At 50.2% G+C, this 13,329-nt stretch overlaps 1 protein-coding gene across 2 annotated transcripts in view; it reads right to left on the bottom strand.

Moving 5' to 3' along the window:
* Positions 1-8,662, bottom strand: part of LMX1A (LIM homeobox transcription factor 1 alpha) — a 165,733-nt gene extending 157,071 nt beyond the window's left edge. Inside the window, exons 1-3 of one of the 2 annotated variants that reach the window (XM_017345718.3) lie at positions 8,404-8,662; positions 7,540-7,637; positions 5,199-5,385 (exon numbers count right to left, since the gene is read on the bottom strand). In XM_017345718.3, the coding sequence (XP_017201207.1) occupies positions 5,199-5,385; positions 7,540-7,615 (263 nt within the window). In that variant the 5' untranslated portion in view covers positions 7,616-7,637; positions 8,404-8,662. Of the gene's footprint in view, positions 1-5,198; positions 5,386-7,539; positions 7,638-8,119; positions 8,271-8,403 lie in introns of those variants that run through there. The other variant, XM_051858425.2, reaches the window with a different exon arrangement.
* Positions 8,663-13,329: the final 4,667 nt, after the last annotated feature.

Below are 13,329 nucleotides of genomic sequence, written 5' to 3'. Positions count from 1 at the left end.
TGTGGCACAATTGTGTACTTGATAATCAAATCAACATGAACTTGATAAAACTCAACAATAACATTTTGTAAGATGCATTTAGTCTAAGAACTTTAAATAAACTTCTGGTTGTGTAATGAGTATTTTAAACCCTTGGCTCTTTGCTCACTTCTAAACACCATAACCCAAATAATTTCTTTGACCTTAAAAAATTAGCTGATGAATTAATAAATGAATTGTTCTCATCAGAAAAACAGGACCCAATCATTAGCTCCAAAAACCTTCTGAAAACCAGAAAAGCTACAACAAAGACACTTCCCTTAAGTTGGTAACAGTCTTTTAGTTAATACAGAAGTTGTAAATAAGAAAAATGAAACTAAAAGGCAAGACAATGAATTGTCAGAAATCTGAATGTAACACCAAAGAGGAAAATAACTGTTTTTTTAAAGTGTTGCATTTATCTAAGGATCAAAACACTGCATAAGTCTACAATCAAAAGCAATGTTCATATTTAGAATTCTAATTTCCATAACACTATTAACTCCTGCTATCTAATTTTATTTCAGAATTTTATGTCTGACATTCCGAGAAAGTATCAACCAGGAACGAACACATATAGAAAGAGAAAGCACCTACAAGCAGAAAATGCTTCCAATCACCCTCTAAAATTAAAACCAAAAACAAAAAGAGCTAAGTCTGCCTGCTCGAACACAGCCACAATCCATGCACCGCACTTATTCTGAGGTAAGCCTCCTACAATTCAATGCAGACATCAATTTATTACCTAGCTGTGTTTGATTTTCATGTTCCTTAAATTTTATTGTGCCAGGAGTGGGGCCAACAAAAGATAAAGTAGAGCAAAACTCTAACAATTGCCTCTGTAATTTTATCTTGGGTTTCTTTTATGAGTAACTGCATGCCCAATTCTGATCTCCAAGTAATGTCACAGTAATAAAATCAAACTAACTCCTCCTTTCACACACATTCCGCCTACACCACATTGATAAAATGCAGAATTCACTCATTACTGACCCTAATAGAGATCATTACTAAAATTGTTTTCTCCCCAAGGCTGTCAATCAATCAGTAGGTCAAAAAAAAAAAAGGATAAAGAGAAAGATCTACATGTGATATCCACTTTCCCCCATTTCAGCCACTTTCTTTGGAAAATTGGGCTGCTCCAGGAGAAAGAAAAGAAAACATGGACCAGCCCTCTGAGGAAAGGTTTCCCAAGGCCTGTGATTTGCTGACATGTGGGGAGTTATGATGCTGTGAGAACAGCCCTGATGACAGCAATACTATCCCACACTGCTCCTTAGATGTCCAGAACAATCCAGAGGATAATGATAAACTTCATATGTGAGGGGAGAGGGCCCCGCCTGACCCACCAAGCTGCCAGGCACATGAAAGAAACAATATAAACTTGATTTAAATGTGGGATCCTTTCCAGAAGGCTTAATTATCCATTGTATTACCACACTCCTGTTATTCAGCAGTCTCTTCTGTCTCAGACTTAAGTCCAGCTACAGCATTTCTTTGGAACAAATTCAGGGAAAACTCAAAACTAACTAGATCGCAGAGGACTCAGTTAAATGGGGAACAACAGCCATATAAATAGAAGTCCCGCAGGCTGGAAAATATTTGGGTTGTCTGGTAGCTTTCAGGAACGGGGAGACAGCTGACTCCAGCCCCTCAACATCCACACCTATAGCACCCCGATGCTTGATGCGATATGGCACATCTTCATCAGCTTTGTAAATGCCATCATCCCACCTAACCAAGCTAGATTTCTTTCACGACTTATTGAACAGCAGATGTGGACTGCAGTTTTACTCTCTGAGGGTTCACAACTCAGTGTTGGCCACTCTTGCCTTAAATGCTTGCTTTGGATAATCAGAAGATACATGTATTCTAAAGGGTGTCATAATGCATGAATATGACATTCTGAAATTTTCCAATGAGCTGTCCTGTGCCCAAGATGCCCTTGTTGGTTTTTTTTTATTAGAAAAGCTTGATGTTTGACATTATGAATATATAACAACTAAGTGTTAAAATACAGTTTTCACCTTTTTAACTGGCTGCCTGATACCATGAATACACAGTCAATAATCCAAATGCAGAACTGCCCAACACCCAGAAATGCACATACAAACGGCTAAGACAATTACAAGCCCACTCTGTTAATATATAAGCCCATTGAAGACTTCAAACGAACCATTTATTAGCCTTTCATTTCAATGTGTAGAAATAACATTTGGACGTTATTAATTTTGGAGAGGAAGATGCTGCCTGAACATACACTCTTTCTCAAGTGCCCCATAATTTAAGATCTCATCATTGCCCTACCACTTAACTTCCATCTCATTTTCCTCTCCATTTATCTTATCTGGGCTTCTAGTTTTTAAAAGATCCACCTCCCCTCTCCACCCCCCAAAAAAGGCAAAGTTACTTTCATAAATGCAGTAGGGAGGAAAGGTGTGATTCTGTCCTGGCTATTGTGTAGAGTTGGGTTGTGTCCCCCTTGGGGATAAAAGCCTGGTCATCCCACATGGCCTCTGGGCAATACTGAGTCCTGCACTCTTACAGAGGAGACTTTCAAGAAATAGGTGCCAGTTAAAACAACACAGATGGAAAAAAGTGCTAGGCTAGAAGTCTCCTGAAGGCAGGCTTTTGACTTCTGAATATTCTCTCCTCACCTAGTCCAAAGTTTTGCATATAGAAGCCCAATAAAAAGCTTGTTGAATAAAGGAATGTGCCCTCTGCCTAAATAACAACAAAAAGCAATTTTCTTTCTCTCATTCAGCCACTATCATAGAGGTTAATACCATTCAGATTATCAAATAAGTTAAAATGCTATTTTATTAGAAGAAGAGTAGAAATTGGGATGTGGAACAGAGGAGAAAAGGGGAATTTTTAAAAAGGAACAAATTCATCTAAGTGAATCTAAGAAGCAATGGAAAGGCTGGGCACAGACCAGTAATGACGGTGCCATGAGCAAAAGAGTACCAGCAACAAGATTGCTTCAAACTAGATTTTTACATGAAAATTATAAGCCTCCATTGTAACATCAACACCTTTCTGAACAATGTAGGTCACACCCCTCTATGAAATCTTCTTAGTTCTGGCCAACAGCTGGCAAGTTGATCCCTGCAATTTTCCCTTTGCAGAAATAGCTTTGTGCGGGGAGAACTGACCCTCGTGGGCTAATAAGCCCAAACCCCACCAAACCTGAAGGGCTGAGCTGGAAGGGACATTGTTGTGTTAAGTACTTTCCAACAACTGTTTCTTCTCCTCTTGACACAGCCTGACTTCCTTAAAGAAGATCTGACGGCCAGACAGCTGTGTTGACCCTTAAGCCTTCTTTGATTCGTGATTTTTTTTTTTTTAACAAACAGAATAGAAATTCACAACTCAAATCCTTTCCTAAGCTCCGATACTTCTGAGTTTGCTCCTGTTGTGCCTGAAGGATGTGGACACTTCAGTGATTGGTAAGCAGAAAGATAAAGATTGGGTCCACACAATAACAAAACCCTCAGATGAGAAACGCGAGAGAAAAGCGAGCAATCCAGCCCACAGCTTTATCCGAAGATGATACATGGAGCTGTGTGGGTGAAATCCACTTCATTACCTAAAGGTTGTGTGCTTTTACACTCAAGTCGCTGTGGCAATAGACAGACTAGCAAGAACAGACACGGGTACATCTGCTTTCAAAAAATGCTAACCATAATAACTACTTCGTGGAGTGCTCACTTCTTTACATTTTTCTGTACTATCCCAACTCATCCAAGATTGGGCACATATTCTTTTTCGTTCTGAAAAATGCAGACGTATTATTTTCCCCAGACAATACTAAAAAATGCCTAGGGTACTCTCCACGTAGGGGTAAAATTCAAGCGCTTTGTGGCAAAAGAACTCTGCATAGTGCAAATAATTTTAGTGTTGTCCGTAAGTCTAATACCTCTGATCCTGTGTGGTAAGTCTCATAGTCCTGACAACATAGAAACGAACATTTTTCTGCTCTTTCTGGGTGCTGTCGCACACCCGCTTTCACTGTGTTTTCCCTGGAACTGCTTTTCTATGCACGCCAACCCTCCCTGGGCTGCCATCATAAAGTGCAGATCCTTTTATTCAAAATTCTGCGCGTGCACACGCGCGCCTACAGCTCCCAGCCCTAATGTATCAAAACAGTGGCCTCCCTTTCAGCCACTTCTCTCTCCTTCAAACCCCTCCACGGCCCTGCAAAGCCAATGCTCCTACTCATTAGCTATTGTCACAAGGAAAAATTAGTTCCCTCTCCTCTTATCCTCTGAGTTCCTTGCCCGGCGAGAACAAGAAAATCTGTCTAGCTCCCACTGCCTGTTCTCCTTCAGGTTTGAGGCATTACAGAAACGTAGATTCGAAATAATCCACTTTCTTAAACACCTGGCTCGGAATCCTCCTCGAACACACCAGAACGTGCAGGTCCACTGGCAGGAGCCCGCCGCGTTGGCAGGCAGCAAAACACACCCTGACCGCAGCTAGGGTGGAGGCGCAGGATCGAGGAGGGGGCGTCAGGTCGGTCCCCAATTTCTGTCGGTCCCCAATTTCTGTCCTAACCGCCCCTGCGCCCGAGGGGGAAAAGGGGACGAAGGGGGACAGGGAGAGGCAAAGCAACCGGTCATGCGCTTAGCTCGGAGCTGCAGCAGCGTCCCGACTCTAGTGGACAAAACCGAACAGGACACAGCACACAGGGGACAGAAGCCAGGGGCTCCTGACAGCCTCCTCGCCCCGCACCAGCACGAGGGTGACCCAGACACCTGAGTTAGATGGAGCGGGAACCAGCAAAGAGGCAAGCGTCACTGATAATTCCCACATTCCACCCCAGCCCACCCCCAGGGGCACCAGGTAAACAGGGAGACCAAGCCCACAAGGGTCAGAGACCCCAAAGCAGTGGCGGCTGGGAACGGTCGAATCAAGGAAATAAGGCCTAAAGAGAACTGAAAGCTAAGTGAGCAGATCCGGGACAGCGACCACAGCGCGCGCTTCTGCGGTGCGGGGACCAAGGCTGCGCTCACTGGTGCTGATCCCCGCTGTCCAGGGCTGTACACAGGGCGCGGGTGCAGGGGAGTTGTCTCTGGAGTGTGGGTCCCTCTCGGAAGAGGAGAGGGTAAAGAAAGGTCGAAGTCGCGACGCAACCGACGGCGAAGCGGAGGGCGCGCTTCGGTGGCGCGGCCACTTACTTCTCGTAGTCATACTTGCAGTAGAGCTTCTTGTCCCGGTAGAAGCAGGTGGTCTCCAGGGGCTCTTTGCAGGAGGCGCACTGCACGCACTGCTCATGCCAGAAGCTGTCGTTAAGCCGCAGGAGAAACCTGTCCGAGATGACCCGCTGACAGCCCTCGCAGACAGACTTGGGGCTTACCGCTCTGCCTGCAGCCGCAACAGAGATCGCGGGTGAGCCGGTCAACCCCGCAAAACCCAGTGGAGACCCGCTCTCCATTCCTTCAGGCCCACGGATCCCCCACCCCCACCCCGGGCTCCAGCATGCCCCCATCCCCGGGAGAGTGCTCAACTCATCAACCAAGCTGGGACTTGGAAAAATCTAGCCAATCTAAGTGGCGGCGTTTCTAACAAACCAGGACTTCGTGGGAAGTTCGTTCCTAGTTAGGGAGGCGATAGAAATTAATAAGCAGCTCTTAATTGTCAAACGTACCCAGGTATGCGCGCGAGCGTGAGCGCATCCTGGAAAATTAGGTTAAAAATAAATGTGCGCTCCCAGGTTTATCGCATCTTAATTAATCTAAATCACTCACTATGCTTGTCTGTCTTGACTTTTTTTAAACAAAGAATGAGTAAGAACCATCCGCTTTTTTCTTTCGTTAAAACGCAATTTTATTTGGGGGGGGGGTTGGAACAGACTTTAAAATTTCTTTTATCTTCTTAAAATGTCCCGTGGGTACACGGGAAAAAAAATACCACGTCGCCCCCAGGCAGGCACAGTGTTCTTCAAACCAACGAACACCCAACTGCTGCCTCTTGGCGGCCGTGCAAATTGCAGATGGGTTGTTCGTAATTAAGAAGCGTCAAAATACAGGGAAGAAAAAACAAACGGTTAAAAAGCCGCGCCTGGAGACCTCCGGCCCGGACTCCCTATGTCAGTCGGGCACGCGCAGTAGCGGTGCGTGGCTTGAACCGTTCTGTCCTGCTCCCTGGAGTATTTGTTTGGTTCCTTGAGCTTGAGGAAGCAGAGGTGCCTTCTTCGGGGTGCTACTTGGCCGCCTTGGGTGGCACATTTCACAGCTATTTCAAGGTGGCCCTGTCCCACGGTAACAATGCCCTTGCGCATGCTGTGCCAAAAGGCAGACCCCGGCCCATTTCCCTGCAATACACTTCTCGCTTTCTCCTTCGGAGTTGGAAGCGGAGCGGGTGGCTTTGGGGAGTTGGCAAGGAGGGCCAGGAGAAGCAGCGAGCTGGTTCTCAAGGCGAACCTTCTGTTTTCTTTCAGCCGGGTCTCGGCGTCCCCGGCCACGACTGGGACGTTGGGAGCCGACGTGGGCCAGGCGGGAGGCTCCGGGCTAAATGTGACGCCTGTGGAGGACATCCCCAGGAGCTCCCGCCGAGCCGGGGCCCCTAGGTTCGGAGGTTGCGGAAAGGCGCGTTGGAAGAAGGGAGCTCTAGGTGTAGGTGCGTGATTTTGATTCGTCTGGAGTGTGGGGAGCCTGGGGATGCCTCTCTGTATGAAGTGTCTCCAGCCGAAACGTTTTAACCATGGCCATGGCGGTCCCGAGGGAGGGAAAGAGCCAAGAGATTGAAACGACAAAACGAAAAACTCCTTCCCGCTTAAAAAAAAAATCCCTAAACATAAAACACCTGCTCCCCAAACCTGAAAAGCGCCATGGGCGGGGTAAAACCCGGTAATGAGAACCCTTGGCCTCAACTCTGGGAGCCCCGAGCCTGACGCCCTTCGGGGGCCATTGACTCGCTGCTCCTCCGCGGTCACCGAGGGGTTGGGGCGGGGGTGGAGGGACCCGCTGGACCTGAGATCTAGCTCCAGTTAATTAAAGCCGAAGCGAGGGCCCCGCCGCGCGGGCTAATCCCCGCGCTGCGCTGCCCACCGGCCCGGAAAAGCCCCTCGGCCGTGCCCAAGACTGAAATTGGGGTTGGGGTTGGTGGGGGCGAGAAGCTGCTTCGAACTTGGGCGCTCCCGGCCTCGGCTTTGAGATGCTTGACACAGGCCTCCGAGGAAGGATGGCATTTAAGAGACGTCCATCAGCTCCGTGATTAAAAAAACCCAGCCCTGGGTACTTTTAATCACTTGCCACTCAGACGCCTATGAACTAGCTCTCCGCTCCTCTCGACTAGAGGGAATTCAGTGCCCCGCGCCTGAGACCTGGGGCGGCTTGTGGGTTTTATTTGGGGAGGGACGACTCCAGAGGACTGACGGAGCCAGGGAGTGGGCTCAGCTGAGTGCGGGAAGAGGGACTGTAGCTCCTCGGTCGCCTAGCGGGTCCCAGAGAGCTGGGCTCCAAGCTCCGGACCTGGCGGAAATAAGGTGCGCCCGGGGCGCGTGGCCTGAACACTCACCCAGCAGTGAGGAGAAAGAGGCCGAGGTCTCAATGGCGCTCTGGAAGTTCTCCTCCATCTTCAGGCCGTCCAGCATGTTCGGGCCGCGCCGGGAGAACCTGTAAGTGGAGAGGAAACCAGGCGTCTGGCGTCCGTGCCCCCGGGACTCGGCGCCCGCAGCTGCCACACCCCTGGGAAAAGACCGAGGGAGTGTCCAGGGCCACCAGAATGAGCCGGGGGGATAGAGTCCAGCCAAGAGCAGTGAGGGATGGGAGGAGAGAGACGAGGCGCAGCGAACTGCTCAGACTGATCTGATTTCACTTGAAGTCAACGCGTTTTGTATTTAGGCCTCCGCCCCCCAACTGCGTTTCTCCTACTCCAACCCTCCTCCCCTGTCCCCAGCCTCAGGTTTCCCATCCCGAGTCCGGCTCCGCCCCAACCTGTACGAACGCGGGCCCTAGGGAGATGTCTGCGGGAAACCAGCTGCTGCGGTGTGATGGGCATCACAGCATTGGGTGTCCTCCCTCGCGCGGCCGGGCCCAAGCACGCGGGACGACGGAATGTGCAACCCTTTGCCGCGGTCGCCTGGGTGGGCCCTCACCTGCCTGGGCTCGGGAAGGGGCAGGGTAAGGGACTTGCGGAGCGTCCCTCTTGCTTCCGGACTCCTGGCGCGGCGCGCTGCTGGGGGGCGCGCGGGAGCTGGCTTGCGGGGCGCGTGGGGAGGTCCTCCCGCCGGTCGGCCAGTGCCGGGAATGTCTGGAGGAGCAGAGGAGTCGCCTCGGGGAGGAGCCGGGACTGGCCCGGCTCACTCTTGGATGCATTTCAATTCCACTTTCAGAAACACGCCCGCCAGAGCCAGAGCCCAGGACGGGCAGCCTTCCTTACCTGATGGGCGGGCGAGCTCGCCGCTGCCAGAGCGGAGTGGAGTTGCGGAGCGCCGCGGGAAGCTCCGGTCTGAGAAGGCGTTGCCCCCGCCGATGCAGCCCGAGCAGCCACCCCCCGGCTCCGGCGCGCCGGAGAGGGAGCCGGAGCGAACGCCGGCCCCTGGCTCTGCTCCTCGGCGCGCCCGGGCCGGGCCAGGACGTGGCCACGAGCGGCCGGCCTTCCCGGGACGTCCTGCCCGCCCGCGTCGCTCTTCAGGGGGAGGGGAGGGCCGGATGCTTCTCCGAGGCTTAGCGGAGAAGGCGGAGGCCCAGGGTCCTGGGTGCAAGTCGGCCCTGCTTCGCCGGGCGGATCCCGCCGTTTCTGACAGGGGCCGCTGCGCTGCGTGCGCGGCCGAGGAAAGGGGGTGGGGTGCGCAGGGCGGGGGGCTGGGAGCGCGTCCCGCGGCCGGGCTGCGGGGCTCTCTTTCCCTGCCTGGCTGAGCCGCCGATCTCGCGGCCGCAGCCCACTGCGTCCCTGCGCCGCCACAACCTCCCGGGCGCGCAAAGTTTCCTCCCCTCCACGTGGAACTGTTACCTCGGGGCGCCCCGGCAGGGCCTCCGCCGAGCTCTGCGCGCCACCTGGCCCGCGGCCGCTCTTCAGCCACTTACCGCTAGCGGTAACAGCGCGGCGGCCCACACCGGCGGCGGGGAGTGCCCCGAGCTATTGGCCGCGTGTGACTTGCAGGCGCCGGCAACCCCTTCTCCGTCGCCCAGGAGCTCCGGCAAGTTCCCAACTTCCACTGGGAAGCTATGGGACCCACAGCTGACGCTTGAACCAGGTCTGTGGAGAGATGGGCTCTGACCCTCTGAGGATGAACTCGCCAAGGCACTGAGCAGAGTCAGCTAAGGGGACGCCCTTAGGGAAACTCAGTACCTGGGGGGGAGAAAGCGTTCAGTTCCCTGAACCATCTACCTGAGCTCACAATGTCAGACCTGCAGCCCCTCCCAGGGGAGGCAGCAGACTCTCACTCTCAACAAATCCACCGTAGCACTGGCTGATGTTAGTGGAACACTTAGTTTCCTGCCAGGCGTGGTCCCATAGTCAACTCGTTCAGTCTTTACAACACTGTGAAGTGGAGGCAATTGTTATTCCAACAGTACAGGTGAGGGGAACAACACGGAGCCCCCTGGAAGCCATGTCCCAAGTTCAGTGGGATTCTCCAGGGGCCATACAGTTCCTAAACTGGACAGAGCTCACTTAGAATTGGAGGCACCTTGACGAAGTGAACCAGAAGACATGGCAGGTGGCAAGGGTTCTCCATGGCTGTCTCCAAGGCCTGGGCCCTTCCTCAGTTCTAAGGAGAAAGTGAAGTCAGCAGCTTGTCCCAGGGGAGCAGTGACCCCACTTGCCATCGTGTGTGCCACCAGCAGGCACCAGCTAACGCTGACTTCAGAGAGACAAGGGGGAAAGATTGAAGACTGTAATACCCTACAGCTGAAGACGACTTTGTACTTTTCAGGGTAGGTTCAGGTACATAATTTTGCTTGATCTCTCCAACAAAGCTATGAGGAAGGTAGAACAAATAGTTTTATCCATTGTTTCAGATGAGTCTTTGGGGCTTGGCATGGCTGGGAGATTTCTCTGACATGGCTCAGATGGTTTGTGGCATGCTTCTTAACACCTGACCTTGTCCTTACAACCACCCCAGCCTGGGCAGGGTGTGATATGTGTGTGTGTGTGTGTGTGTGTGTGTGTGTATTTATATATATGTATATGTATATGTATGTATGTATATACACACACAAGTATCCTGAGGATAATATAGGGGGAAATTTGCCAAGAAAAACAAAGTGAAGTAGAGAAAATACAACCATAAGGGAAATTTGCAAATGGCCAACAGAATTTTGGTTCCACTGAAGGTCTTGAATCTATGTAATACATTGATCTAGCAGTAAGAATGTTCCTGTGGTAGCAACTATCTGGAAAGTGGATAGATTCTTGTTTGTTCTGAGACCCAGCTTTTTCCAACAGTTCTTGCATCTGGAAGACAGCCTGATTAGTGTCGATTACACAAGTTTTGGGTAGGAATGTCTTTCCCCAGCTGGCCATTGGGCACTTCGGGATGGGGACCGGGTCTCATGACCACATTAGAAGCTGCTGTTGTTCGTGTAGAGCCAGGCACACAGATGGGTTGAGCAAATACCATTTCCTTGGCTGAGGGACGAGTGGCACTCTCGCTGTAGGTAGGAAGCCCTGCAGAGAAGGGGAGGGGCAGGATTGTGAGGACCTCAATTTCCATTCCCAGGTCTGCCACTGAGTTTGGGCCATTGGTTTGACTCTCTGGACATCAGGACCTGACATCTGGCTTGAAGACCCTGTGCAACATGATCTGAAAAGCCAGCAGGCTGGGCAGCAGCCCTGACAGCTTAGAGTGTGCTAACTCCAACTCCAACTGCCTAGTGGTGCCTAGGTGTGGACTTGGCTGATGTGCCTAAACCAATAAAGATGGAGTTTTCTTTGTTACAATTTATTTGAGGTTTCTTTCTTTTTTAAAAAATTTAATTTTTTACAATTTATTTCACCTCTGCCAGGTGGAGATCATGAATCCCACTCCTGCCCAGGACAGATTTGCTTCAGTCCTAGCCATTTCAGTGACATGATGGGTGGACAGACAAATGGAACGTCCTGATCATGCCTTGTGCTCCATTTTGATCTCAGATGCTGTCATTTTGCCTTCTAACGAAAGAAGTGTCCACAGAGTCACTATCCTGAAGTCTTTTATGACAGATAATCTGGAGTCCTTCTTTTAATGGAAAGATGCATTTGTGAAAATGAGGTGAATGGCATTCAGAAGAGATCCTTCCCCAAATTGTGCTTTTAGAGGTGGAAGTGATTTCAAGCACCTCTGGTCCAACTATTTAGTTTGCAATGGGTCAAAATAGATTTTCTGAAAGTTCCCACCCTCTGATTCATTGATTCCTCAAGGTCACCCATTCACAAAGTCAGATTCTGCTTTCAAAACCTTCAGATGAGGGGATAGCTGTCTATTCTGTCCACTCTTCTCTAAACCTGATACAGCTTTTCTGTGTCTCCAAGTTATGGCTCCCAGACCCATTACAACTTTCTGGTGATGATGTGTTCAGAGTCTCATTTCCTTTCTTGGGGGAATGAAATACCCATCAAGGCGACCAGATTTCAGGTCAGCATTTCCAGTGACTGCTGTTGACCCACACTGTATGCCTTAGGAGCAAAACCTTCTCAGTCCTTTTCTACATGGGCTGATAAAGACACATATCTGCCACATTGCACTTGTACAGTTAGCATATGGGCCGAGTGTGGCAGCGTGCACTGTTTGCTGCCAAGAGATAGGGCTCTGTTGTGAACATTGGGAATCTTGCATCTTCAAGCAGATCCCAAGAGATCTGGGAACCATGTCTTAAACCTAGTACTTTACTTTGAGGGGGGAATTGTGAGGCCTTGTCAGGTTGGTCTGGAAGCTGCCATCATTGGCAGAAGTTACAAGGGTCAGTGAATGGGGAATATCTTTGGGGCCCATTGTGAACCTAGGGGCAGCTCTTCACATAGGAGGCCCCCAGATCCCACTCTGCCTTATCTTCTGTCTGAGGTCAAAATGCAATTTGTAGATGGGCTGTAGACCTGCTGTGGACCTGTCCCTTTTGTGGAAGAAAACAGACAAATGAAACACACTAGACTCACAAGTCTCTGGGCTGAGATTTGGGGAGAGACTTGGGGATGAGGGCGTCAGAGACTGATGCTTGGTGGGAGGGAAGAGGAGAGGGAGGGGACAGACTTCCTGCTGTAGAGTGGAGATGACAGGAACATGTTTTTTTACTTTCCTCTTCTTGCTCTCGTTTCTGTGTTTTATTAAGGGAAACACAAAGGGAAAATTGTGTTATTTGTTACAAAGTGTCAAAGTGCATTTCTAGCAAGAGGAGAAGAAGCAGATACAGTACTGCCCAGACAGAGACAGCAATACTGTAACAGAGGCATCCAGAGGCTGGCTAGAGAAGGGATACACTTGAACTCCATGCTACCCTGAGCTCTGATTTCTTTTCCCGTGAGCCCCTGGTCCTGTGTTAACGTTCAGATCTCTCAACAAAGCTGGAGGACAGGCACCTCAGCACTTTCTAGGGTGAAAGGGGACATCCCAGCCAGCTACTGGAAAAGGAAGGAAGTCACATGGTGCAAATGTGGATCTCTCCCTAAGTGTAAGACAGATGCTCCTACCAACACAGTAAGAACAGCCTTGGGCAAAGATGGAGCTCAGCCAGACCTGCACAGATACCATTTAAACCCAAGGATGAATCCCAGGTCTGTCTGACTCCAGGAGCCATCCTCTCAACCATTCTACAGTGCCACACTCCCAGCCATACAGTGCAGCCTTTGGACCTTACAGTGGAAATAGCCACATACCTACTATCCTGGTCTCCATGCTCGACTGTGAGCTCTCTCAGGATCTAAGTCAGACACCTCTGTGATTCTCCTATGCACAGCACAGTGCTTCTGCTGGACTTCTCCATGCCGTGACTCAGTGTGCTAGAGAGAGCAGGTGTAGGCTTTCAAAAGACTTGCATTCAAACTCCAGCTCTGACATTTGCAAGCTACTTGACCCTAAATTGTTCAACCTATGCTTCTGTTTCCTTATCTGTATATGGAAAGGATAAGAGAATGCTCCAGAGTTTTTGTGACAGTTACTAGAGAGGGTGAGTGTGAAACACCCAACAGTCAGATCAACTTATCATTCCAATATCCTTTAGGTCACTTCCTAAATTCCCCACGAACAAGTGTATATTGCTTGTTGAAGGAAAATCACCTTGACTTTGCCCCATTTTCATGAGCAAACAGAATCCATGCCAGCATTCAGACCATGTCTGTGTGCCGAATGACAGCAGCTGTCACTGTGTGACTGAGGTGTTTCTATGCCTG

This window comes from Oryctolagus cuniculus, chromosome 7, assembly GCF_964237555.1.
Source record: "Oryctolagus cuniculus chromosome 7, mOryCun1.1, whole genome shotgun sequence".
In the NCBI taxonomy this organism is placed as follows: domain Eukaryota; kingdom Metazoa; phylum Chordata; class Mammalia; order Lagomorpha; family Leporidae; genus Oryctolagus; species Oryctolagus cuniculus.
This window is presented reverse-complemented; position numbering and strand designations above follow the sequence as displayed.